Here is a 24,786-nt window from a genome sequence, read left to right as displayed (position 1 = left end):
TGGTGTGCACTATTTGAGTACAGCATAGCAGTGTGTGGGGCGGTTCAGGGAATCACACCCCCACCCACACACACACACACGTATTCCCATTTCTGTACGAAGTATTCGGGCTATTCTTGGATGCGTTTAGCGAAGAGGGGGATTGCATCGGAGGAGAAGCTATTGGTTAGCCTAAGCTGGCAGATATCTTCGCGGTCTACGGAGTCTTCCGCTGGTGCAGTGCCTAGTCAGTCGTGGCTTTTCGAGTCGTGGTCTTGTTGAGTGTGAGTCCACGCGTATCGCTCGACCTTCCCGGATGTGTTTTGATAGTGCAAATTGTACCGCAAAAAAGTCCATCGTGCACTAGCGCTGTACGCCATTGGAAGTTAGTTCAAGTGGGCAAGTGAAGGTGTAGTGGCAGGTGTAAGAAAGAAATACTGTTGTTTGCAATATTTGCCAGCAAATAGAACCAACGACGGAACCATCGATTACTCAACCGTGCTAAAGCTCATCCATTTTGGGGTTTATCTTTTCGAAGGTAAGAAAAGACGCAGGAATATGGGGCTGGTTGATGGCAAACCCGGAAGTGGGAGTGCGTTTTTAAATGTGTTTTGTTGCCGTATTTTGGGGGAAATTGGGGCTCCATGAGAGAATTGCAAAGCAGATCTTAAAGAAGCATCAGTAATACTTTGTGGACGCTACCATCATGCCACCGGGCCGCCCTTACAAATTTTGTTTAACTTGTACAAATTCTAAAAAGAACGTAATGGTAAAACCAATACAAATATTCTCCCACAAAATGCCGGCCACACACTGCACCATCTCTTGTGCATATGCTTTGCCCAGTGCCCCGAGAGTGCATTCTATTTACGGATCTGCAAACGATTTCCACCCGATTGGATCTGATCACGATCAAATCAGCTGTTGTGTGAGAGTGACGCTGCCTGGCCTTCCCTTCCGTTGGTCGGCACATTTCAGCGGTTTCGAATGTTTTTAAAACCTTTTTCCCTTAGCCGCCACACTCGCCCTGCTTGACGCATGGTTCATGTATCTTGTTTTCTACCGGTGTGTTGGTGTTGCTTGCCGTAAACTTGAATCATGCGATCCGGGAGTGATCATCTCGTGGTGGATGTCTCGTGTTCCCGTTTTCACCGCTGTGCCATGTGTGTCGCACGATGAATAACACGGTGGATTTCCATTACAACCTTCGCTGCACATGTTGAGTGACTGTGTGTGTGTGTGTGTGTGTGTGTTGATGTATCTTTGGTGTGCCACCGTTGCCGACAAGTTGTCTAGAAGCTTCGGTTAGTGTTCTCTTATTTCATGTTTCGCCCTTATATCATAACATCTTATTGTAATCCCGGGGAAAAATCTAGAAGGTTGAGAAGCTTCCTGATAGCACTGCTAACTGCATCTTTTCAATGATCTTTAAGTGTATCAATATCTTAAAAAACAGTCCTACAAATCCATGGACTTTATTTGGCATTTGAATGCAGGATTGTTAATTACCGACTATACTGTTTGACCTTCCATGAAACATGCACATCTTTATGGTCGAGGTCTCTATGGTCTCTGAGGCATAGTCGTTGTCTAAAACTGGCGAAACCCACTTTGCCACGTTCGAGAGGTAGATGTACAGATGGATTTTTGGACGCGTATGTGTGGAAAGGCATGGAGAAGCCGCGGACGAACCAGCCCATAAAGTCCTTTTAGGTCACCTACATTAAAAGAGGAGCTAATGGTCCAGCTAATGGTTATAAGACGTCAGAAAGGCCGGGGTAATGAATTGTCAGACGCATGATTTCGACTGTGAGCGGTTTAGAAGACTCCTACAACAAATGAAGATCGCTAAGCGATTTTAGTAAATAAGTATCTTAATAAAGTGATCTTTGGATCATGCACAAGAAGATCAACTTTAGCTAGTTGCATGACATAGAAGGTGCAACATTGAATCAGAAAATAGTCACAATGGATGATTAGAAACTTCCCTTTTAAAGATTGCACTCACACTACAATTGTATCTTTCCGGTGTTTTAAGGCATCATCTAAGCATTAAATCAATATTACACAAGGCATTAAACGATACCTTATTTAAGCTTCACTTGTCGCTTCTTTACAACCCTGGTCAATAAAAGGGATCCCGCGGGCGGTCTATTGCCTCACTGTTGGTGTTGATAAGCCAAGCACCATATGACGAGCATGTGGATTAATCGGAAGCCAAACGGTGTGTGGAGCCCTCTGAAGGGGGAATTGGGCTTAAGTAACGTGCACTGATAAGCGGGGGCGATTCCCTTGGGTCTTCCAATGACGTCGAAACCACGCACAGACGGCATTCGGTCTACGTGTCTTTAGTCAGATGATCCGTTGCATCTCGTTAGAAAGTGATTAAACGAAAGGTCACCCAAGCAGAGGGAAAATTGGAACAGAGTGCCGAAGCCCGACACGAGTGACACATCACACTTTTTGTAGATGAGATAAGAATTAACAACGGTGCTATAAATAGAACAAACGTAGCGCATTATGCAGCTTAATGGCTTATGAACACGCTACCAGTTGTTAGTCTGTCTGTTGTTGTCTGTTTTTACCACAAGAACTTATTCTACGATGTACTTTAATTGATTGACCCATCCTCTATTTACCATGCGCGCTGCTCTGTTCGTTCATCACACCAGAAGGTGCAACTGATAACAGGTCTTGTACGCTCGACCGTTTCTTTTTTTTTCGATGTCGAATAAATAAAACATTTGTTGATATCGACCAAAAGACCGGTTTCGATGACGAACCTCTCCCGATGGCCACAAATGAGCTGACACACGCGTGCAGCATGGCGCGTGTTTATCGTACAGAAGCGTAAGTACGAATCACGCACTGATCACGCGTCGGCAAAGCGATCACCTTCGAAACCGTCACCTTCTGGCGGCATGGGGTTTGAACCACTATTTCCGTTCGTTCGTGTTCGTTCATTTGCTGTGGTACGGTACAATGTGCAACACGCCGGTGTGCAATAGGCCAACAGTCAACAATATGTTTGGTTACTCATCACTAAGTGAGGTTACGGGTTAGACAACAGTGACGAGGTGTGATGTAGAGGTTCTGCTATATTACATTTGGATGTAGAATATTTTGATGCATATTCTGTGCATGGAATATTACAATATGCAAATAGCTGTAATTAATATTTATTCTCGAGAGATCGACCTTGACGAAACTATTGATAAACTTAAAAGACTAATCAAGGCGTTTGAGAAATAAAACAATATCTTGTATTCTAAGTGAATGGTTGGAGGTTAATTATGTACTAAACAAAATACAAAGGTTACAATCTCACAATGTTAATATTGCGTTCCACCACTGTAGCATACGGTGTTTTGTTATAAAAATAGCTAGCGCCATCACAACAATCACGCAACAGACCCTTTATAGAGTATCCTAGTCATGGGTAATTTAGTTCAGTAAACATGGAACATGACGTCGTTGTCGGTGGTCGAAGATCTTCTCGCAGAACACAAAACGTCGGAAGTAGCCAATACCAGCAGATGATCTACACCAAGGACTCTCTCGCATCTTCTGACCGGGTCCATAACCGCAAAAGTCCTTCGGGATGATTGGTAGAGAAAGGACCGTATACACTCTGATCAGTAAGTGGGAATATACGGGGTGGACCAAGATCATCAACCGCCTACCAATGGGAGGTTGTATGATTTTCTCCGCCGATATTTATAATATTTCCCAACGATGTTCTTTCACTTTAAACGGAACAGATTCTACTTCCTTGATGAGGTTGTAGCACATTTTCTTCCTATACGCCTGCCAAAGCTCGCTTCAAGGTTACCGGTTTTGAGGTCAAGACGTTTATTCAAAGATCTTGTTTATACGCGTACATGTGGCGCATTCGATTCGAGCGAAAAACAGTAGACGATACAAAAGCCAGATAATTTAACGAATGACAAAAGTGTACAGTTTTTGTTTTGTTTTTATACTCATTACTCCCCTTGTTCATCATACGAAAACAACAAGCTACGCCTTGGTTGGACTTAGATAAGGATCGCCTATTTGCTGGTGGTATAATGGGGAGATAGTTTTGTTTTCGTTCCTTTATCGCATGCTCAGGACGCAAAAATGAGATAATTTTGTTGACAACAGGTAAACAGCTTGCGCTTCACGCCGGTGTGGTGTAGTGCATGTTGTACTTGTAATATCTTAGAGGGTATCACGCAGGTGATGATGGCGTTGAACAGTGTTTTATTATAATAGGAGTGTTGAAAACATTATTGGAAATAGTCCAACATGGCCTGCACAGTGTAACATGAGGTAACACCTGATTCATCATACTTGCGTGGCGAAAATCATGCCATGGGCAGTTGTCCGGTTAGCGGGTTCCGGTGTACATTGGCTCAAACCTAATAATGAACCTCCACCCTCTGGCCTCAATCATACTTACAACAGCGAGACCTTATTTAACTCCATCGTGTGCAGACGGTACACGCGCGCTCCTAGTCACTCTCTGCATCACGAAGTCGAGAGGTGATCATCGACGGATCGATTCGCTACCGAATGCCCTGATTGCAGCTGGCCTAATACCTGATAACCTGCTGGAGAGGTTCTAATTACTAGCTGCACCAAAAAATCAGTACCATTAAGTGCTATCGGGTGAACACGAAGCAGAAGATGGTCTGTTTTATTGGCAATATTCTGGCTGGGCAATAAAATGGATGTTCAAGTGCTTAGCAAACAATGCATCAGGTGCCCGTGCACTAACAGGGTCAGGCCGGTGAGCCATACAGGTGATAATGGATGGGTGATAAAGGTCTGGTCGAAGAAGCACGCTTTGAATGGATGGTTTGATGCGTGAGACCTGAAGTACCTGGTGTGATTGCACTCTTAATTGCATCTGTTTTTTCGTCTCAACTGAGTTCGTTATGTCAACAAAGATGCCGCTGAGATGACCTGCCCGATTGACACCAATCAGATTTGCAAACAAGCTTGTCCCACTGTGTTCACTGTCCGGCGGGGACTAAATTGGCTCTAATTGGATGGCATCGTCTGTGTTTTGCATTGCTCCGAAAGGCTCAGACAGCTTGGGACCATAGACTTCCCGCGGACTCCCCGCAGTTATTAACAGTAGAAATGGGGATAGAAATTCCTTCTGTTACGTTAGTGTGTCACCAGCAGCCGGACATTGGCATTGAGGACGGTACGTGATGGAAAAAAACGGAAACCTTCGGTTCGCTAATTCGGAGTCGTAAACAAAGACTTGATTATGGGCGATCACACCGTTGGACAAGTTGTTGTTTTATGATGCTGACATTTAATGGCCGCTACAAACAAAGCAGATACTGCAGCTTAGCAACTCTGTAGCATGAAACGGTCGTAATCTCACCGTTTTGTGGTCAGCGCTGCACACTCAGCTAAGCAGCCGTCGACTGCTTCCGATATCTAGCAAGCAGAGACACGATCAGCTGTGCTGTTGGTGGGAAGAAAGTGCGGAACCAACTTCCTACTCACACTGCCTGCCTGGCGTGCGGAATTGGAACCGCTTTTGCAAAGTATAGGTGATGTAGAGTAGACCTCGAAGACTTTGACCTCTACCGCAAGTTGTCGCCGTCGGTTTTGGGGCGCATGTATCTTCTGACTCCAACTAGAGCGTATCACACACAAACTCACATGCATACACCGGGGACTCTTGTTGTTTTCCACCCCTTCGTGGCAAATCCAAAACAAGCACACACATACTCGCACACTCCCACACTTACCCCTGCATGCTTCATGGCATGGCCCTTTGCCGTACCGACAACTTCGCTGATCACTCGCTCGCTGCATGATCAGGGGATTCAAGGCGCGCTTGCGCGTGCCCGCATATGTGTGTGAGTGTGCGGGAGCGCGCGTACATGTTGACATCGGTGGCATATACGGCACAAACAAAGAGAACGACTTCAACCCCCCAATAAACCCCGGGACTATACTATCGGAATGCGAATCTGTCTGAAGAACACTTCCTAGCCGATAAGGGCAACATAGTTATGTTGCGCTTGCTGATGCTTCTTCAGAACTTCGAATGCGCATTTATGCTCGGGACAATGAAAACGAAAGGGTTTCCCATCGGTATAGATAAAGAACCGTGAGAAGAGAGAGAAGGAGGAAGAGAGGGTGCGAGAAGAGGGTTGGTTGAAGGAGAAAACAAATCGCATAAACGCAGGCGCGCACGCACACAGCTGCACAAACCACGATACCGGTTTCCCGCGGTTGTGTAGTAGTGGTGTGTACCCACACGCATGCACACCACTGCATCGTTTGCACATGTGTGTGTGCGCGACTGTCGGGGCAAATAAAAATATCATTATTTTATGAAAACACACCCCATAAACACCCCTTTTGCGGAACAGACTGGTGTGCACACGGGGGTTGCGTTTTACACACATCGGCAGGCTGGTGCAGACCGTGCTGGTCATTCGTTCGACGGCAAGCATCGAGTTAAGTCGCCCGTTTTGTAGTTTCCCGGTCAGGATTTGTTTTTTTTTTGCCTCCGTTGGGAAGCCATTGCGCGTGCAGTAAAATCGTGTTCGTTCGTGCGTGTTTTCCACTGCTAAATCGCTCTTTGCCGAGGCGAACTGTTGTGACGGTGAAATGCTGGCAATACAATTTGCATAGTTTCACGTGCGCTGCAAGCAAGCAACAACAAAAAAAAAAAAAAACGGCGAAAAAGAGAAGGTTTAATAAGGAGAAAACGACAACACCAAACAAGAAAGTGATAAAATAAAGGAAAGACAGTTGTGGCGAAAGTTAAAAACGAAAGGGAATACCTTAAAAGAAAACAAACTTTGCAAATACGCAAAACGGGATATAGGAAAAAAAACATAAACATACATAATTGTGTGCGCGTGCGTATCTCTGTGTGTGTGTTCATAAAACGAACGTTTGTGTGTGTGTTATCTGAACTGTGACGAATTTTCGTAAAGCCTATCGCGAAGAGTCGCCTCAAGGACAATCGGAACATACCGAAGGAACGTGAACGTGAAGCTGTTCTTGGCAAAACATCTCTCCAAATAGACCCCAAGTTAAAGGGATTATTAAAGAACAAAAAGCATTTAAAACGTGTGTTTTTGAAAGTGTTGAATCGAGTGAAAAAAAAAACAAAGTAAAAAAATAAGACGTTTCAACTGTAAAATCGTACAGTATGGCGGTACAGGTGGATAATTTGTTACTGTCAGATATTGGGTAATTATTTCTACAGTTATTTCCACTATTTCTTCTAAACGGGTTGATTTTTTTTTTTTGTTAGAAAAAGGCCCCATTGTATAATGACATAACATGTCTTCTAACATAACACGACCGGTGAATGAATGAGGTGATCTATAGCGCGATCGTAACACCACCCTTCGGGGGGGTGGTTCGCTGTGGGGTTAGTGTGTGCGATTTGGGGCCGCTTTTTTTGTTTATAAATACGGTTTGTGTGCATTTTGTGTGCTTGGGCCAAGAAACAAATACAGCCCTTCTTGTCGTTCTCACACAACCAGCCAACGAATTCTATCCTGTCTATGATGATTTAGATTCTTACTTTCTTGTTCCTCCTTTTTTTGGGATCTTGTTCTGAGTCATTCCGCAGCGAATTGCGTTTTAATGCGTGTTAAGCGGAAGATGAACCGTTTTTACGATTATTTATGCTACTCAGTGGCTGTGGCCTCATTTCAGTTTGTTCGATATCAGTGATTTAAAAAGACTAAGAAGAATATATTAACCTCAATTAATGCAGTAAATTAATGCTTCCGGATGATTAAAATTATCCCAGTTTTCAAAGTTTTTTTTTTAAATGTGTTATTAATGTTTAAAAGCTTCCCGCACATTCCAAACCAATTGAGATGTCACTGCGAGAAATGGCAAAAATGCGCTTGAAGATTTTTATTATTTTAAACACTTCACAATCAAAACGTAACATGCAAGTGAACGACTGATATTATTGCATATATTCGACAGACATCAGTAGTATTTTTATGTTTATTCAATAAGAACGGCCAGACCGTACAGCTAGACATTAACAATAGTATGACAAATAAATAAATAAATTTTCAAATTCATTCCAATTGAATTAAACTAAACGAGAAGTTCACTGACTTCCAACGATGCTTTGGGTCGTGAAAGTCACGCCGATGCGTATTTACACCTAACCCAGCTCCACCGCAAAAGCTTCCGCTCACATCAACAAGGCCGTGAAATGCACAAATGGTCCGTGAAGCAACTGTAAACAGTCGGTTGTTGCTTCCGGCCATGTTCTAGCGTTCTGGGGTGGAGAAATCATAGAACCGGTTTTCCCCAGCATAAAGCAACGCGACAAAGGAAGCGAATAGCGCGCACTAGCGAGCGAACCTGGTCGCAAAACGTCAAATCCTTCTTGGTGGAAACGATCACAAAGAACTTTTGCAGCATGGTATTCTTACCGAATTTGTATGTTTTGTTTTGTTCCGCTAACAAACGTCTCACTTGCTATTGATTTTTGTTCGCAGCAGAGTGATATTTAAACTTTAAGCACCGTGAAGCATAACTATTTGCTCTTGGGTTGTCCTTGGTGGGGTTTGCAGCTAATTAGAATGCTTTTAGTTCGCCAAGTCAATTCGGTTGTGCATTTAAAAGGGATGACAATGCTGGAATTTATTCACCAGCGAGGGGTAGTAATCGAACTTTAACTTATTTTTTTAATCCGCTGTTACATGCCAACGTGAAAAGGTTTCGTTACGACATTTGGAATTAAATTTGTCTGCGCAAAACAAGCACTACGGTGAACTTTGTGCACTCATCCCAACAAAAGATTATGGCTTTGGAGCTGTGTTTTCCTATCGGCGTGAATTTGGACTCTTCCATGTTGTTTTTTGCTAATTTAGTGTTGAAAGTGTAAAAACTGTCAACTGAAAATTCTTAGGTAGGGAAAACCCTTTTCTATGACCATAGACAACACCGCAGTAGGATTAAACCGTCAATATAGACACTGCCACGGCATTTTTTTCATTTTCGCCACCAGTTTTCCATTCGTTTAGGCTGTGATGTATTTGAATGGAGTACATTATTGTCTTAAAACAATCTCTATTTCTAAATATTGAGGGTTAGAATTATTTTCGTAAATACCCTTTAATACCTACTGTCCCAATTGTCTAATATTGGTTGAGACCAATGGAAGAAAACTAATAGAGCATTACAATTTATAGTTCTAAAATGACAGATTTGCTCTCGAATCTCTAATAGCATAAGCGAGAAACCCCAGTTATCTCACCTCACGATCACTTTTGCTAAACGTTTACATTGTTCACCTATCGTAATTGCGATCACAATTTAACGGACAGGGTGTGCAATTTATGTGCAATACCGGTTAAGAACCACCCCGGAGCATCTCCACACAATCGTCCAGCAAACAGCTCGTCAATGGAAAAATCAAGAAAAAACCGAGATTGACGGCGTGCATTCCTAACTGGCCATCAACGCACCTCAATTGACCTCGTCAAATCGGTCTCCGATAAGTAAGGGAGCGAGCGTGAAGTGAGTACACCACACCGTACTGACTGTCTTATCTCTCCGTTCGCTTACCGATCATCGGCCACTGGTGGGGTACTTTGTTTTGTAAATACGCAACCCCCGTACAGTTCAACACAGGGCGGATTGAAGGGATGAAACACATGCCCCACATGTGGTCTGGGTTTACCAAGCGGCACCGACAAAAGCATCATGAACTAGATTTCTAAAATTAGCCGACCCGCCAGATTTCACCTCTCGATCGATCGACGCCACCATTCTCGCATGTTTTTGTTATTGTGATGATGCTCCCTCCCCCCCCGGGTTCAAGCAGCGGCAGCTTCTTCGGATCTGGTTTTTGTTGCACGTGACCTTCTCGATGTTTGCCTTTTGCAGCGTTATCAAACAAAACCCCATTTTACCCCCTGCCGAAGGGTGTATTGTTGGGGGTAGCAGTGAGTTCTTTGCACTCCAAGGATCGACATGCTTCCGCGTAGATGCGACATTATGCTCCGATGTCGATCATTTCCGGTCGTGTGCGCACACAAGTGGCAGTTGACAGCTCGTGTCGGCCATTTTGAGGTGTGCTGGACTGGCCGGGTTGTCAGTTGCCGTTGCTGTAACTCGCTTGGTAACGTTAATGTGCTATTCCCTTCTTTGCATAACGAGCTTTCGGTATGGCACGGCATACACTTTACGTAATGTCTCTGGAAAGCTTGCCAACGTGATGCTTAACATCCGAATAAACAATTGCCGTTTTGCACGCGGACACGTGAACCCCCGTCGAGATGCCTTTTGAGATTTTTCTCTCCCTCTAATGCTCGTAGTTGATGCGTTGGAATTGATTGATAGATGGAATTCCAATTGACTCGATTGCCATACAAGCAATGCAAACTGTTTCCGCAAGCACAAATTATCACTGTTTGCTGATCGAACGGAAAGCAAATGCATCAGAGTAGGAATAGTAGCAGACAGGGACAGTCCGATATTGCGGTGTTATGCAGGTAAAACATACACACAAACCTCTAATAAAGTGCCATTTCCTCAGCTTGTTAAACAAACGTTAAAAAAGGTGATTGTTTGCTCGCGACATTGAGGCACCCAATGAGCCTTTATTTGAAAAATACACACAACAGAAACAGTAAAAAGGAGAGAACAATAGAACGGAGATGCTGCTGGAGGTGTTGCTTATCGTTCAGACTTGATCACATCTTAGCAAAAGTTCCGCTTCTGTTTCGCTTATCTAATCAAGCTCACGCTAGCGCTGTGATTGAGCATTTAAGGAAAACAACACAACACATTCTCCACAATATGGGTAGAACACATTCACAAGGGCTGTGTAGGTTGCCTAGTGCTGTGCGTTATTATGCCCTCGAAAGGGCAATAGACTCGCCCCGGGTTGCGTTTTTTTGTTTCCGCTTCTCATTTCCCGCGTTACGGTCGTTGTCCTCATCTGCGGTCTGGTGCGCCAATTGGGCGTGACAGGTTGATCCGTGTGTGTCGGCGGGATGCTTATTAAATTCCCATCGCAGCGATGAGATGGATAGAGTAATTTGATACAGAAATGCTGCAATCGATCCACCTTGGAGATGCTGAATCTGAACCAGTGTTATCAATATTTAATCGAGGTGTGGACGATAATGCTTAACATCGAAACCTCACTCCTCTTGATCATGGAGGCGCCTGGTGATTGATAATATTTTAAAGCTTTAAAAAGCTCACATAATGTTACAGGGTTTGTCAAGCTTCCAGCGTTTGTAATATATGCTTTAATATATGCTTAAACGTGAAATTAATTAAAGATGGCCCAACTAAATTATTGTTGAGCTATAAAGGGTGCGTCGAATAGATCCTTATTTTCTCTAAATAATGAACTTTCCTTACTTAATCCATTTTGCTTTAAAATTAACTTCTTGGATTAATATGAAATACTTTCACTTCCTGAGTTTTGTAAATAATGCGTGCCAATAATAAATTGCATAACTTAAGTTCCCGTTATATCATCGTTTATACATATGTTTACGATGCGAAGCATAATAACCTGAGCATCGCTTATCTCGAGAAAAGGTCTGAAAACCACGTTGACAAACCCTGCTGTAATATGTAAGAACTTCACGACAATTTTGTGCAACATTTACTACACGAGCTTTTTCGTCCTGTTTCGTAACAGCCCATTCCCTTCAATGCCATTCCACTGCAACAATGTGCAGGACATGTGCGTCAGAAAACATCAACCAAAATCGGCACCGGGGTTAGGTAATGGTCGCTGTTGCTCTAGCGAGTAACCATTTCTACACAACAGTGTTCGTGGCACAGGTTTTCTTTCGTTTTACACTCATTACACACCAGCGGTGAGAGAGCGAGTGCCATGCTTGTCTAATAATAAACTTGCCATGAAACAAATGCTAAGCTCGATTTGGTGGGTGTTGGATGCTGCACTGTGCTCAGTTTGGCATGTTTTTCTTTTGGGGTTGTTGAGATGCTTCTGCAAACACCGACAGAGAGCTGAGCGATGTTTACATCTGCTCTGGGATGGTCTCTCGATGATGAGATGGTAGCGGACGTTCACCGCCATCTTTGCCTACAAGTTGCTGGATAATCCGCTGTAAAGATTATTCGCCTTCACTCTTCCCTTGGGGTCAACTAACTTTTGACGGTTGTGAAAGTGACTGTCCATTTCGAAGTTTGTTTAAATGGAAATCGCGCCACCTGGCGTCAGTGTACTACTGCAACTTAGTAACACCGCACGGTCTTAGTAGTTGTGTGATGGTGGCAACGTCTACTGACAGCTGTCAAACAGCTCGGTCATGTGAGTACCCAACGTACGTAGTGAGAGCCTTGTGATATCGCTCTTAGTACGTGTTTGAGATTTGGTACTGCTCTCCCTGCAGCGTGGGGTTCGGAATAGCGACAAGGTCTTTGAAGGTCATGACAGTGATCGGCCGCACCATTACTTAATCGCACCGAGAGTGCAGCAAAGTGGCCACAAAAGGAAGCAATTCGTTCGGCTGTCAGGACGTTAGTTGTGTGTTTTGCCTCCAGACTAAAACAAAACCGCACTGTTCTTGAAGGTACTAATCGTAAGCTTTTTGTAATAACGTTTTGCTCTCTGTTTGCTTGTCTTCCTTCCCGCAGCCGTTCCATATCGTTGGACACCGCGACACGCCTCAGAAACGCCGCCATGAGCAAGCTTATCCGCCAGGTGTCGATCGAAACACCGGCACCGAAGCTGAAGGACTGCGTGCTGAACCTGGTCGTGCCGGTACCGGACACACCGGCCCAGGGTGCCCGCATTCTGGTCGTGTACGCGGGTGCCTGCTACCGCAAGAACCAATCCACATCGATCTCCTCCATCAGCAGTCAGCTGTCGGACACCGGGGACATCACGACGTCGCTTCATCTGCTCGCAAAGCAGATGCAGAGCGGTAGCTTCACCAGCATCAGCGAGGAGGGTCCGGACAGTGCGCCGCCACAGCACCACCAAACCTCGGTGGCCATTCAGCACAACCCGCAGGCACATCAGGGCGTACGGGACGGGGCCCTGTTTCCCGGGTTTGAGGTGGCGGGCGTTATCGAGTCACTCGGCACCGAACTGAAACCAGACTGTGGCTTTAAGGTGGGCCAACGTGTCATTCTGTATCCGTACGAGGGCGTACCACACGGGTACTCCGAGCTGATGGTGGTACCGGACCTAAAGTATCTGATACCGATACCGGACGAGCTGTCGCTGAGTGTTGCCGCCACACTGCCGACCGGTGCGCTGTTGGCGCAGAGTGCCATCATTGCCGCACACAAGATCGTAGACGAGCTGCTCAAAACGCGACCGGGCGAGAAGGTGAAGATGCTGATTGTCGGTACCGGTGGATTGGCACTGTGGGCGGTACGCATTGCCGCACAGCACTTCTACACACCGGCGACGAAGGATAAGATACAGATCACTGTGGCGAGCCTGCGGGATGAAGGATTCCTGGTGGCGAAGAAGTGTGAACGGTAGGTGATCACTTTGCCTTCCTCCTGCACGGGATGAGACTTATTGGCATTCTTTCCCTTTATCTATTGCTCCACCTCCACTAGGGTAAACATTGTCCAGTGGAATGAAGATCTGTATGAGAAGCAGCTGATCGAACGCACGCACGACGCCTGCGACGGTTTGGTGGACATCGTGATCGACTTTGGTACGACATCGCGCAGCTTGCACCGGTCGATGCAGTGCCTGACGAAGGGTGGCCATATCTTCATCAGCGACGAGGTGGCGGAAAAGTTGCTGCCAAAGTTTAGCAAGCGTGCCGAGGAGCGGGGCCAAACGATCGAAGCCGTACCGACCGGTACGATCGAGCAGCTGCATCAGCTGGTGAAGCTAGTTTCTTCCAACGAGGTACGATCGCGTGCGTTGTACGGTCACTGTAACGGAACCCATCAACTAACTCCCCGAGTGTCTACCATTTTCCAATTTTAGATTGAACCACCGCCACACTCAGTATTTCCCTCGGATCAGGCCGCCGATGTGGTGCGCAAGCTGGCCAGCTCGGAGATTCCCGGACGTGCCATCCTGAAATTCCATGATATCGAGTAAGCCATCCCCCAAATCCTCACTGCTGGGGACACACATCACCGAGCATATAAGAGTTTCCAACGAAAACAAAAAAAACCAAACCACACTCTTCAAAGAAGGAATCTGGGCCCGATCGGACTGTTTCTATACCTTCCCACGCTCGTCCTTTCGTCATAATATCCTTCTTACTCTCATATCTTCCGCCATGGATGTATCTTTTAGTTATGTAAGCCAACAAAAAAAAAACAAAAACCGAATGCTGTTAGACGAATCGACGAGATAGAAACACTAGAAGCGAACCGCGCTCAGTCGATCCGTGTGGAGAGGTAGTACAGGTTCTAGGAAACTTCGATAGGATTACTTCAGTCAAATGTAACCAAGCGTGTGCTGGTAAAGACGCGAAAGCAACAGAAAGGTGTGCAGCAGAATATTGTTTTCGGAGTAGTAAGCGCAAGCGCAATACATGTTGAACAACACGTTAGGAAATTGGAATAACCTCTAACCTCTGTATCAGCGTAGGGCAACCTCGTTCCCATCCCCGCTCCCAAACTAAAACGGCAAAGACTAAAAACCATTGAATGTAACAATAGAATCGTGTAACCTGAGTGCTGTGACATGATGCAACGGCAAGGATGATTGTGCGTACGTGTGTGCGACTTGGTGGCGATTGTGTCGCGTGTGTTGCATGTGTGTCCCACCTCATCTACCACAGCAAACATCAACCGATCTACAGCACATCGCACAACGCACGCGCATTCTAAGTCCACGTCGGTTTGAATTTGTCCCCGTTAGCGTGCAAGAATGTTAGGAGGTTAGGTTTAACATATTGTTTTAAGGCAACTGCAGCAAATTAGTAGTGCAATGTGGATTGTTTCTTTATCTACTCCTCGAGTATAAGGAGGGGGTGTTAAAAAGGAAAATTTATTCCGTAATAGGAAATAATTCGTTTCAGTTTTTGCCTTCGATTTCTTTGTACAGAAAAGAAAAATGCGTAAAATTAGCAGACCCACTTTTGTTTTGTACTAATTTATATGTGATTTATAATGGTATGGAAGATGGATTCTTCTAATGTTGATTTGCGATTGCTTGAAATAAGACCGACCCCCCGGACTAAGGAAGTATGAGCGACAAACAAAACGAAAGGAAAACAAAACAAGTACATTAGTTAAAGAACTTAAGGAGATGCGGAAAACGGAATGTTAAAGTAAAATATAAAACAACACAAGTAAAGGAAACCAGTACATAAACCACACTTACGCTACAATTATGCAAATACACACAGTTGTCGTTGCGATGTATGACGTGTGCGTGTCAGGTGTAAGACATAGCACATGTACAAGTAAAATACACAATACAGTTGTGAAAAGGACTAAGAAAAAGCAAAACGAGCATGATAGTTATGCTGTAGTAGGCAGACAACAGCAAGGACACAGGAAAAGGGAAGAATGGGGAAAAAGCGAGATGCGTGGATGTTTGACTTTCGCAAAACCCCGAACTGTGTCTATGTTCGCGTACTCCCCCGACAAAAAAATAACGCGTTTTCGTGCGGTTTTTCTCGCTTCACTTTTCTTGTTCCTTGGTTTAGAGTTTAGTTGATAACTTAATAGTTTGTAACAGTGCGTTAAAGCATTAGCCGAACGGGAAAGGAAATAGTAAAACAAGTAAGGGCAGGAAGCTTAAACAAAACCCCACATTGTGAATGCATCAATGCAAAAGTGTATTATTGGTAATGAGTTAAAGGTCACACAGAAACAAAAAAAAAATAAAGAACTGTATAGAAGTTACAAGACAAACGTAAAATTCAATCGATTCTTTACTGTGTATGTTGGCAGCGGTGTGGGTGTGAACGGAAGATGTAAGTTAATGTGTATTATGTCAAATTATTAAAATTAACTTGCAATGTTTTTTTTTCTCAGAAGTTTTTAAAAAATTATGACGAGTAATATATGGGTTTCCCACATAGGATTGCATCACAAACAAAAAATGCCCTATTAGTGTTTTTCTCTTCAAATTTTGATTAAAAAGAGTTCAGAGTGAATTGTTTACAATTCACTGATCGATGCAACTTTTTCGTAAATTGGAAAAATCGTGTCACGAAAAGATATTTTGGAAACGCGTGGAAAATCCCCTCATCTGGTGCTGACAATTTTTCGATTTTCCATTTCTGATCCCTCCGCAGAAGACTCTTAAGTAACTTCAAGGTCGTCTAAATAGCTTCGGACAAGTTCGCTTCACCCAAGAACGTATCCAGCAAGTTCTTAGTCGCTCTCGGTGACTTGGTCTAAACCTAGAGTACAATACGACCCTACGACCCTCTTCAATGTAAATTGTCTTAAAGTAAATTGCATTCTATGGTGTTTTAAGATAAAATTGGGATATACCGACATCACGCAAGACAATTGCAGAGGTCTTCGTTGCGATCTACAGACTATTTCTCCTGCTGAGACCTTGAAGAGCTTACCCTATTATGATCGCAAACATTTCGGCTTCATTAAAAAATCTTCCCGAGGTTGTCACGCTACGATAAGTAGCAAGCGTTTAAACTTAAATGTATTTTGCTAACACTACTCTCACCAAGAAAAAGAGAATAATTATTGTACAAAACTGTTAGCAAACTCGCTTCCACAACGGAGATCTCGTCTTCCTTTTTCCACCAACTAACTTTTGAAGATGTAATCTTCCGGCATTTCCACCCCGATCTGCTTTCGGATCGCATCCTGCACACCGGCGATGGCCAAACTGTCGCTGTGCGATACGGACGGTGACTCGAGCTCTCCGGCCAAGATGCGACGACGTGTTTCCTCTGCCTCGTACCGCAGTCCAACGCTGTTCAGAAGAATGCATTCCACTTTTGACGCTGGCAACGGGTAGGAGCGCACCGTACCATCCAGATCGGTCAGCTCGATGGGACACCAGAAATCGTGGAGCTTCAATGATCGAAAAGGGAAAAACCCAAATTATTGCAAACTGTTTCACGTCTGTAGGTGCTAATGTTGGTTGGTACGCACTGTAATAGAGCCCTTCGTTCCGATGATAACGGCCGTATTGGGCAACTTATCAATGGCGCTGGTTTTAATGTTGGCCACACCACCACCGGGGAAGTGCAACGTCGCCGTAATACCAACATCCACTCCCTCGTCGTTCAGCTGGCCCGCCGCTTCGATGCGTACCGGTTCGGACTGGAATGCCCACATGGCCACCTGTATGGTGTACACGCCCAGATCCAGTACCGTGCCACCGCCGAGACTCTTCATCCGGACGCGCTCGACGTGCGTGAGCGGAAGGCCAAACTGCACCTCGACCCGCTCGATCCGGCCCAGATCACCCCGGCCGATGCGTTCGCGCAGATGCACGTAGCTGGGGAAAAACCGTGACCAGATCGCTTCCATGCAGAAAAGACCCCGCTCGCGGGCAAAGTCGAGCAGGGACCGGGCCTGGCCGCGATTCACACACAAAGGCTTCTCACAAAGGATGTGCTTGCCGGCTTCCAACATCATACGGCTGACCTCGTAGTGCACATTGTTGACCGTACCGACGTACACGACGTCTTGTGAGGAAGAGGGAAGCAAGTAAAACCGCGTCATGATTAATATGCCTCACGTGAGATGTGCATGGTGAGCGCGCGCTAGTGAGATGAGCGTGACCGTTTGCTCACTTCATACGGTGAGATAAGGCGCAGCATCTCATCTCACACCCGCGGACGACACTATTATGGATCTATTTTTGCATTCCGTGGGCAACGTGTCGATCGAGCCCTAAGTAAGCGTTTCACTTACCCACTTCCGGATCCTTTGCGATCGCTTCGTATCCTTCGTAGAATCGCGGTATACCGTGCAGTTCGGCGAATTTCCGTGCATTTTCCAACCCACGGGCACCGACAGCCACCAGCTGATGGTCCGACGCGGGCAACGTGGACACGGCACAAGCAAAATCATGCGATATCGTACCCGCACTAACAATTGCCCAGCGCAATGGTGCCATTATTTTGCAAATATATATGTTTGTTGTTCGGCGCGGCCCGATCACTTGCACTTTCACTTGCGATAGAAGACACTCTCTGGTACGAACTGATGCTGACTACGCTACTTAGCGCTATTGCGCGTCCACTCGCGTGTTCCGTTCGGCGGATAATGTCGCGCAATTGCACGAAATCCCTTACCGGCAGTGTGTTCGGAATGGTTGCACCACTGTGTGGCTATTGTTCGGCGTTCCTTTATCGTGCCACCCTGGCGGTAGTGTTCGTGAGATTGCGCTGCTACCGACGGTTTTCCTTTCGTTGTTTACCACGCCGAGCAAACGCCGTCCCACCCACGCTTCCGATTGTGTAGGCGCCAATGAGCGACACCAAGGATGTCTTAAGTGTGCTACAAAACCAGCCAGCTTGTGACAATGGGACATAGATCCCGGTAAGAATGAAGAAAACATTAGAGAAAATTCTAGCATCCGGTCTGTGCGTCTGCGAAAGGGTGTGTAGAATTATCTTATCGCCCTTTATCTTTCCCAACAACCGATTGGGCGGATGATTTGTCCAAAAGTATTTCGTCACTATTGGGCACGCATTGGTTGCGCTGTTTTTGATACTTTGCTATAGCGTCCCATTTAGCGTCGTCTGGTGAGATCTTTCTTTCTCTTGCTCTGTTAAGGAAAACGTTCGACGGAAACACGTTTCTTTCGTAGCTCTATATGCGCGTGTTTAGCTTTGTACTACGGTCTGTTTTAAAAAGACTTCCTTGCTAATTTTTATTTTATAATTTGTGTAGATATTATCTTTCGTTACGCCGTTCCTCAGTTTATTCCCACCCCATCTTTCACCCCTTCTTGTTAGTTTCTTTTGGTTGCTGTGTTTTAAAGACAGATGAAAAGAAAACTTGATCGCTACGAGAACGCGATGAGTTGTCGCAGTTTAATCTCATGCAGATGTGTGTATGCGTTTGCTTGTTTTTGCATTATTCGTTTGTGGTTTGGAATCCATATCATTAGTATAACGTTTTTTGCCCCTAGTAATTACATTTGCCAAACGTCCTAAATGAATGTTCATGTTATATTGATACGCTAACTATTTACATAACACGTAGACGATTTTCTATTTGCTCGACAATTTTACCGGTTTGCCTTCCAAATTCATAATTCAGACTCTATTCAATGCTTCTTTTTAGCAATGAAGGCTACAGTAGTGCATCTAATTAAATTAAAACTTGTCCTTTGCAACATATTCTCATTTCATATTAAAGTGTAGAAGTTCTCTTGTCGTGATTATTGAACCAGATACGCGCGCTCAACAAACAGTATGATGAGGTTTGTTCTTTGGAAATACGGAAACTAGTCTAACTGGAACTGTAGCGTAATTTGTATAGAATGAAGAACGTATAAAAAGAGGATACTCGTTACGATAATGCCAGAAATAATTCAACTTTTAAAAATTGTGGAGGTAACGAAACGAATAAAACTTAACCATTACCAACAAAACATCGTTTCATAATGGTAATAGAGGAATTGGAACGAATAAATTGAACAAAAATGCGCCTATTTGGACGCTGTAACTTCCTCTGTCTACTGGTCGGCTATTTGCGTGCTGCATGAACAAAACAGAGTTGCAGACTAATCCGAATAACTAACACAGCTTACGAACAAAACCTTACCCTTCAGTCCGCGATGTGGAATCTTTCAATATCGGTAGGTTTATGCGGTTTTCTTTGTTTCTTTTTCCATTTTAACATACTCCTACAGCGCGATTAGCATTTGCTCAATGTGAAACGGCAGTTTCAACGATACTGTTTTTGATAATTTCACACAAATTTTCACTTGGTTCTAGCGTCCCAGCCGAGGGTGAGCTCACTGAAGTCGCAACCAATTCAGACGAACTGGACACCGCCGCAGGCACGCGTTCTTCTATCAACAATGCATCGCACGGATACGAAGAAACGGAACTTACCGTGCCGGTTCGATTGTGTAACATTTTCCGCACCGTCCCATCGGATTCTTCCCCAACGCTGGAACATCGCAATCGCTTGTGCTGCCGCTGCTCATCGCTACCATTTGCAGTGGCACCGTTGGTAAGTGAGCGCATACCGGCATGATTTTCCACCCGCACCGGAACTGTATTCTCATATTCCCTCGCACTACCACGATGTATCGATCGTATCATGTGATCCACGCATATAACGTCATCGTCCTCCTCGTAGGACACGGCAACGCTTGGTGGTTCAACCGGAGGGTGTTGAAAATCTCGCAACTCGTCGTCCTCCTCTGCCGCGATGGACCGTCGAACGATGCTGAGCGTTTTGCGGCTATTTGCCAGCAAATCGTTAATGGCTTCCAGCCGCTCCGTATTGTCGGCCTGTGGCGATGTCAGATTGATGAAACTGCTGGCTTGTGTGTTTATGCGTGGTTGTAAGTTGTTCGCATTACGGTTCGCTACACTCGCATCTTCAGCATCATCGCCATCATCATCATCATCATCATCAATGATCACGCTAACGTCTCTAGGCATATCGTCGAACGCCACAATCGTTACTTCATCGTTTGTTCCGTTCGAACTGATGGATGTGTCACTAATGACAGTTACGTTGAGATCACAGTTTTCTGAAGTGGCGACAGTGAGTGGTGACGAAAGTTCCAGCGACGGATTCTGTTCAGTGCGGGAGTAATTCGATTCAGAGGACGTGTCGAGCGATGCAGTAGCTGAGGGATCGTCACTACTTCCGCTATGTTGAGGCACTTTCGGCACACTGGACTGATTGTTGGCACAGTTTGGTCCCTTTTCCCCCGGCAATATGGGCACGTTGCCTGGGTTATGTTGTTCATGGTGACTCGCGTACGGACCACTCTGCAATGACCGATCGTGCCCCGTCGTAAGCATATGCTGATGTGCTAAGGCAGAGTTGTCGGCATTGGCCACATGTAGGGGCAACATTGAGTCCTGCTGGTAATGATCTATGTGTGCCGTTGTACTTGTCCCTCCATCCACGTACCCAGGATAGTTCGCTCTATAGTACATGTCAGCGTGTAGTGTTAAAGGCGGTTCGGTGCTGGTACAGGAAGGCCGCTGATGCATAGACATTCCTGCTACATGCCTGCTCTCTCCTCCCGATCCTCCTTCCATTCCTGTATAATAATCTCGGAATGGATACTGTAGATCGAGTGACTCCGATGATGCTGATTGTAGATCGGCACCACCGATTAGATGCGAGGCGGTCGAGTTTGACGTAACCAGATAATTTTGATGCGAAGGATCTGTGACATGGTGATTTAGATACGATAAAGCTTGATGTGACGGATGATGATGATGCTGCTGGTGTTGTAGGTGTCCGGCAGCTCCATGGTGCAAACCATCCGGCTGCTGCCCAATCGGCGGCTGAAGGTGGGAGAGATGATTAGGCGCATGATGGTGATGCATTCCCGTTACTGCGTGCATTGAACTGATCCCATCAGTCATTACGTTTACAGCAGAAGAAGGACCAGAATGGATACCGTATGCGACCATACTCGGTGATAATCGTACCGGGCCGTTGGACCAATTTTTTTCACTACCTATCACATAACTGCTATCGTTCGTATCACTCGCGCTAGCATTCATATTACTCGCCCGGGACAGCAGTGCTGCATTACTAGAACTGCTACCCGCTTCCATCGCTTTCCTATTGTCTCCCTCCATTTGCAGCTTCATGATGGTGTGCAAAAAGTGGGTCCGAACGCGCCCCGGATTAAACTCGACGCGTCCCGCCGTATTCGCACAGCCCTCTAGAGTACAGCCACAGGGAAAGTTGGGTCGATCGACCTGACATTTGATGCCCGCCAGGCTGCAGGCACATCGGTTAGGATCGCAAAAACCACGGCACGTACATCCGCACACTTCGCGCGAGGTTCGAATCTCTCGACAGTCATCCTTTTCCGTCGGATCGATCTTGCGCACACCAGCCGCTTTCAGCAGTGCTCGTCGTTGCCTCGTGGAAACTGGTTGCAAAAATCCGTACGATTCGCTTTCCGCTTCGGAACCGCTCTCACTCGGTTCTTCTTCGCTGCTCGTGTCTTCACTGGATGAGCTGCGGGGATTCAGTTCCTGATGTTGCTGTCGGTGTACCTTCCGCTGTTCGGCTGAATGCTCCGAAAGTGTTAATCGTCTGTTGGGAGCGCGAATAAGAGCCACAAATAGGTATGAAAAAAAGATTAGGAAAATTCTAATTTTGCACAAATCTCTTACCTCGAATGGACGTGCTGGAACTCCATCCCCAAAGTACATCCGCCCTGTGACGGGACACAGCCAAAGCCCTGAATGCGAGGAAAGTAATACACCGTCACTCCTTCAAAGGTGATACCCTTCTTAGGCCTTTTCTGACTGCTCACTCCATCTTCCTTTTGCTGCTGCGCGGACTGATTATCGTCCAGTGGTTTTGAGCGCCGTTTCAAACTGCTCTTGATTGGCGGTTGCTGCAATGGGCTGTTACTACTGCTGTTGTTAGTACTGCTGCTGGTACTAGTGCCACACGGGGCAACATTTCGCAACGGTTCCAAACCCAACCCTGAATCGGAACCATCACTTGCTTCTTCTTCTTCCTCTTCTCCTCCATTAGCTTCCTGAATTTGTTCGGTTGTCGTCTCAACTTGCGTTGTACGCTGCTCTATGCTATCCGGTACAGCATCGGCTTCATCAGCGTACTGTGCAGAATCAATAAGTATCCGTTGAACAACGATTTCACCTTCTTCTTCTTCTTCTTCTTCTACGAGATCATCCACCAGCAATGGAGACGCATGCCTTCTATCGCTCTCAATAGTGACATTAAAATCCAACTGGGCGGAGGAAATTGATTCTGTACTGTCGTTCTGTATTACAATGACATCATCAACATTATTTTCGCTGGTGGACGACGACACATCTATACCATTCGCTTCTGTTTCCGCTAAATCAGCCAACACGACCGACACGTCCTCAATAGGTTCTTTGTCATATACTACAGTAGCTCGTTCATCCACTTTCCGCACGACATCTTCATCGTCGTCCGTTTCAATCTCATCTTGTGGTTCTTTGGGCTTCAGTGTAGTCACATCGACTAGGATTATCTTGCCATCATCGTCCTCATTGCCAACACTCGCACTTGACAAGTTTAACTCCGCACCAGAACAGTCGTCCAGAGCGAGCGGATCGTTGAGCGGATCGACATCTTCCAGTAGCAGCTCGTCGCTTTCAATCATCGTTTCATCAATCCTTGGATTTTCATTTGGACCCATTGTGGTTGTGGAGGTTGGCGTTGTTAACCTAAAATGAGCAGTGTAATCGTTAGTAGATGCTTCTTTATTTCCAGCTCATTACTCTGAAAACTTACCCGAATATGTTTGAACTATTAGCATTTCTTTGCAAATAGGTAAGCAAATCTTTTAACGGCTTCAGCATGCTGCGGTGCGCTGTGCTGTACCTCTACTACCAGGGAACTTATAGTTCGCTTGACCCCCAGTGAATACTCTATTGAAGGAGACGGATGTGTTGGAACTATGACGGGCGGCAATACCTTGGTACCTTGAGTAATATTTCGCATTCGTGATGTGCTGCTGTTCGTCTAACGTAGTACGATTGTTACGGCCCGATCGCGATCGGAATCGGTGACGTAAACTAATGTAACTCAGGGGCAGTTCTTGAGGTAAAATGATAAAACAAATTATAGAAGACTGCTTGCGGGATGATACGGGAAGCATTGTTATGCCATGCTCCCTACAATATCGCAATACATTCACACACACACGTACACAACGCACTCACTTGTGTCCTGGGACAACTCTTAACGTAAGAGGTTCGATTTATGGAATATTCACAATTAACACGGTTAAATCGGTTAGAATTGTTTTCTACAACTTCCTGCACCAAACTTAAGTGATCACTTAGACTGCCTTTTGGAACACTGTTTGCAAATCATGGTAGTCTCGTAAATAATTTGTGAAATATTATTTTACTTTATTTTACAGCATCTGCAAAAAAGAGAACAATATACATACATTTAATAAAATGTTACAACGATACATAGCGCAGAGTTGACTAAGCATAATTTTTAATTTAGCACTACTTTTATGGAAACAAATTGTACGTCCTCTTTCGATCGGCGGAACAAAAAAAATTGTGATGCACACACGTAAAAAGTGAAGCTCCCTCGGTCAGAAAAGCACCCAGCTATCTATCTTTCCATTTTCTCACTTTCACTATATCTTCGACTTCAACGTCTTCGTATGCCAGAGGGGTGGGCATCACCGACGACGTCTTCTTCGTTGAGCTGGCATTTCTCCCGGCCTTATCATCTGACGGTGATGTTGTACATGTTGGTGATGTATGGCAGTTACCTTCCCATATAACGTGCGATGGTTTGTGAATTGATGCAAAAACGTATTCAGTCGAGCGACCGCATAGAGTAGTTGCTAATAAATATTTGATAATATTGCTGTGCCCCGGAATTCTTCAAATAATTACTACAATTATGTTCACTAGGCATAGTGAGATAATCTGTGTCGTATCGATTCAGCGACTCGCTGTGTTTTAGACCGCATGGACGCTATGTTCAACACTTTGGGACCGGCCATCAGCAAGGTAGTAAAGGAGACGTTAAACTATGCTTTACGTTCACTACTCTAATGACTCCACAAATGTCCATACTTGAATAATCCAATTTCCACCTTTCCAACAACCATCACCAACAACCCTTCAAGTTCTTCGAAAGTACCTAAAGGGCGACTAAGCTCACATCGTAAGAGTAGCGTAATTAAAGCTTTTCTGACTACAT

At 45.2% G+C, this 24,786-nt stretch overlaps 3 protein-coding genes across 5 annotated transcripts; 1 reads left to right on the top strand and 2 right to left on the bottom strand.

Annotated features, from left to right (window-relative positions):
• Positions 1 to 407: 407 nt before the first annotated feature.
• Positions 408 to 15,853, top strand: LOC128300692 (uncharacterized). 3 transcript variants are annotated; one of them, XM_053036848.1, is made up of 4 exons: positions 408 to 517; positions 12,610 to 13,464; positions 13,549 to 13,849; positions 13,931 to 15,853. In XM_053036848.1, the coding sequence occupies exons 2-4, from the start codon at positions 12,656 to 12,658 to the stop codon at positions 14,045 to 14,047; spliced, it is 1,227 nt and encodes a 408-aa protein (XP_052892808.1). In that variant the 5' UTR covers positions 408 to 517; positions 12,610 to 12,655; the 3' UTR covers positions 14,048 to 15,853. The 3 variants fall into 3 exon arrangements, with proteins under 3 accessions (XP_052892808.1, XP_052892807.1, XP_052892809.1); XM_053036847.1 differs by lacking the exon at positions 408 to 517 and adding an exon at positions 6,503 to 7,194; XM_053036849.1 differs by lacking the exon at positions 408 to 517 and adding an exon at positions 12,404 to 12,545.
• An 807-nt stretch (positions 15,854 to 16,660) lies between these two features.
• LOC128300696 (trans-1,2-dihydrobenzene-1,2-diol dehydrogenase-like) lies at positions 16,661 to 18,007 on the bottom strand. The gene is made up of 3 exons (XM_053036852.1): positions 17,803 to 18,007; positions 17,035 to 17,573; positions 16,661 to 16,953 (listed from the first exon to the last, which is right to left on the bottom strand). The coding sequence occupies exons 1-3, from the start codon at positions 18,005 to 18,007 to the stop codon at positions 16,684 to 16,686; spliced, it is 1,014 nt and encodes a 337-aa protein (XP_052892812.1). The 3' UTR covers positions 16,661 to 16,683.
• A 709-nt stretch (positions 18,008 to 18,716) lies between these two features.
• Positions 18,717 to 23,711, bottom strand: LOC128300689 (uncharacterized). The gene is made up of 3 exons (XM_053036844.1): positions 23,347 to 23,711; positions 22,227 to 23,279; positions 18,717 to 22,146 (listed from the first exon to the last, which is right to left on the bottom strand). The coding sequence occupies exons 1-3, from the start codon at positions 23,412 to 23,414 to the stop codon at positions 19,770 to 19,772; spliced, it is 3,498 nt and encodes a 1,165-aa protein (XP_052892804.1). The 5' UTR covers positions 23,415 to 23,711; the 3' UTR covers positions 18,717 to 19,769.
• Between the last annotated feature and the right edge of the window lie 1,075 nt (positions 23,712 to 24,786).

This window comes from Anopheles moucheti, chromosome 3 (assembly GCF_943734755.1).
Source record: "Anopheles moucheti chromosome 3, idAnoMoucSN_F20_07, whole genome shotgun sequence".
Taxonomy (NCBI): Eukaryota; Metazoa; Arthropoda; class Insecta; order Diptera; family Culicidae; genus Anopheles; species Anopheles moucheti.
Note: the sequence above shows the minus strand (reverse complement) of the source record. Positions and strands in the feature narration are given on the sequence as shown.